This window comes from Sinocyclocheilus grahami, unplaced genomic scaffold, assembly GCF_001515645.1.
Source record: "Sinocyclocheilus grahami isolate Dianchi unplaced genomic scaffold, SAMN03320097.WGS_v1.1 scaffold7889.1, whole genome shotgun sequence".
In the NCBI taxonomy this organism is placed as follows: domain Eukaryota; kingdom Metazoa; phylum Chordata; class Actinopteri; order Cypriniformes; family Cyprinidae; genus Sinocyclocheilus; species Sinocyclocheilus grahami.
The window spans coordinates 957-3374 of NW_015511749.1; the positions used below are offsets into that span (position 1 = coordinate 957).

General features: G+C 35.7%; 1 protein-coding gene across 1 annotated transcript in view; it reads right to left on the reverse strand.

Annotated features, from left to right (window-relative positions):
* Window positions 1-2358, reverse strand: part of LOC107577937 (inositol hexakisphosphate and diphosphoinositol-pentakisphosphate kinase 2-like) — a gene marked incomplete at its 3' end in the record, with an annotated part of 3291 nt that extends 933 nt beyond the window's left edge. The window contains exons 1-4 of the mRNA XM_016263956.1: window positions 2351-2358; window positions 2210-2285; window positions 1692-1801; window positions 410-433 (exon numbers count right to left, since the gene is read on the reverse strand). Coding sequence (XP_016119442.1) covers window positions 410-433; window positions 1692-1801; window positions 2210-2285; window positions 2351-2358 — 218 coding nt within the window. The remainder of the gene's footprint in view (window positions 1-409; window positions 434-1691; window positions 1802-2209; window positions 2286-2350) is intronic.
* Window positions 2359-2418: the final 60 nt, after the last annotated feature.

A 2418-nucleotide genomic window follows, 5' to 3' on the forward strand; every position in this document is an offset into this window, starting at 1 on the left:
AACTTGGTCTAAATCGGGTCTAAAGGTGGTTCTTTATCTCACTGGCCAGAAACGGACTCTGGAGGGAATTTGCTCTGCTGCATTATGTTTAATCAACCCAAAGCAAGGTACTTCCCCAAGCACCTGTTTCCTAGTTAATCCATGACCCCAAACAACCGATAATGTGTTGATTAGGTGCCACATTTAAGCTATGTGAGGGGGTCTGGAGGAAGTGAGGGATCGTGAGAGATTAGAAACAAAATGGCATGCAGATGCCACACAGAATTGCAAAAGGGATTCATCTCCAAGGTACGGTCAATTTTGGAGCCCTCATTAAAGTGTCAGTAATTTGAACAAGATCTTGGGTTAATGAGGGTTATGATCCACTTTGCCTGCTTTCTAAAGAGACAGGGGATATGAGTGTGCGCACTGATTATCATTCAGGCTGGATTCCCTTTGGAGAGAATGGCCAAGACACAAAGAGGGACACAAAGAGAGGAGAAGAGAGACAAAAGGAATGAAGTTAAGAAACTCATCCATATGAGGACATCTAAGGAAGCAAATGAGTCAAGGTCACAATAAAGTCAGTTACATACATTCAGCTGTTCATGAAATATCAGGTTTCTCCTGAAAAACGCATCCATGATGCTTAAGACTAGAAGATATGATAGTAAATTTTGGCTATGTGTGTCATGTTAACAACAAAATCAAGTCTGATTAGGATTGCCCTGATTCCCAAGAAGGTCAGCAAACTATACAAACTGATTTTTCTTTATGGTTTTGCCTAAAACTCTAAAGACTCTAAACTCTAAATTTAAAACCTAAATTTCACTGGTACAACTAGGGAGATGCAAAATATCGGTATCGTGTATTTAACCAGCCGATACTAAAGATTTTTTTTTACATTTATCGGTAGAGGTCAATATTGGACATTTTATTGTACATGCTCATTTTCACTATTTGACCATAAAATAAACAATTAATTATAAACTTTTCTGTACTGAGCAAAACTGAAATATCTATACAGTATCTAGTTAGTTAAATGCATTGAGTTTAGCTTATTTAGCAACCATTAACAGTGATGTTACATCTGAGAATAAAAAATATATATATATATTTCAAGTATGTCAAACTCATTACTTCTAAGTTTTTAAATAATAATTTAATAATTTTATTAATAATTTATTTATATTATTATTATTTTAAAATATTATTTTTTTTTGTTTGTAATTTTTGCCTTTATTATGATAGGACAGTGTAGCGATGACAGGAAGTGAAGTGGGTGAGCTGTATGTTGGTGCGCTGCCCATGAGGCTATCGATGTCGACATAATATTATTTTTTAATTTTACATTTTAATTTTAAAAGTAACTAATAATGAATTCTATTCCAGTTATTCCATTTTGGCTAAACTGATAAAACTATGTGTATAAATATGCAAGCATTTGTGCACATTCCATGAGGGCCTGCTAATATCAATAGTGAAGCTAATCAAAAATACAATATATGTCTGGAAATGATTATACTTTCAGCAAGACCTTTGCCCGAAGATGTGAAAAGAGAAGTGAGAATTTTCAGTTGACAGAAGGAATCCAACATGTTTTAGAAATGATTGAGATGAGATGATGGTGTGTGTACTGTAGCTTTCCATAATCTCACAGTGTTGGAAATGGAGGGTTTTGGTACTACTGAACTTTTGAACAGTTTACTTACATCTCCAGAACCGTCTTCAGTTGTTCTAGTTTGGATTTCTTCTCTTCAATCTCACAATCATTATGTAGGATCAGTTCTGCCAACAGCTGACGAGCAATATCCAGCACTTCCTGTAAAACATCAAATAAAGTGTTCAGGTTTTTATAATTATGTACAAATCACAACTGCACATTGTCACAGATAAGACCAAACAGGTCAAAGCTTAAGCCAACTGTCCACATGGTCAATTTTCACACAAAACCCAATAGATGCATGACACGCCGATGAGTCTCAAGGCTGAAGCATTCCAGACATAACACTACATGTGTGATGTGTCTTAAAAAAGACAGCTCAATCCTGTTTGACCTTTGACCCTGTGGCAGAAATTCCTGGCCTTGTACAAAGTAAATCATTAGGCTGGAGGCAAGCCTGTTATGAAACTGAAATATTATGTTGGTTCTTGCATCTACAGAACAAGTAGCACTTGTCAGAAAAATAAATTAACCGCATAGATCACTTGTACTTCAAAACAGACCCACCTGGAGCTGTTTTGGTTTCTTCAGCTTGAGTTTTCCAGACTTATTGCCACCATATTTCTCAAACAACTCAAAAAACCTGAGAGAAATGGAACCAGATATAACCAGCAGATAAAATACTTCAATCATAGATAGAACTTTGACCCTGCCATGATGTGACAACCACTTTAAATTCAGAAGTGAGTCATCTAAATGATCATTCAGTTCACTTC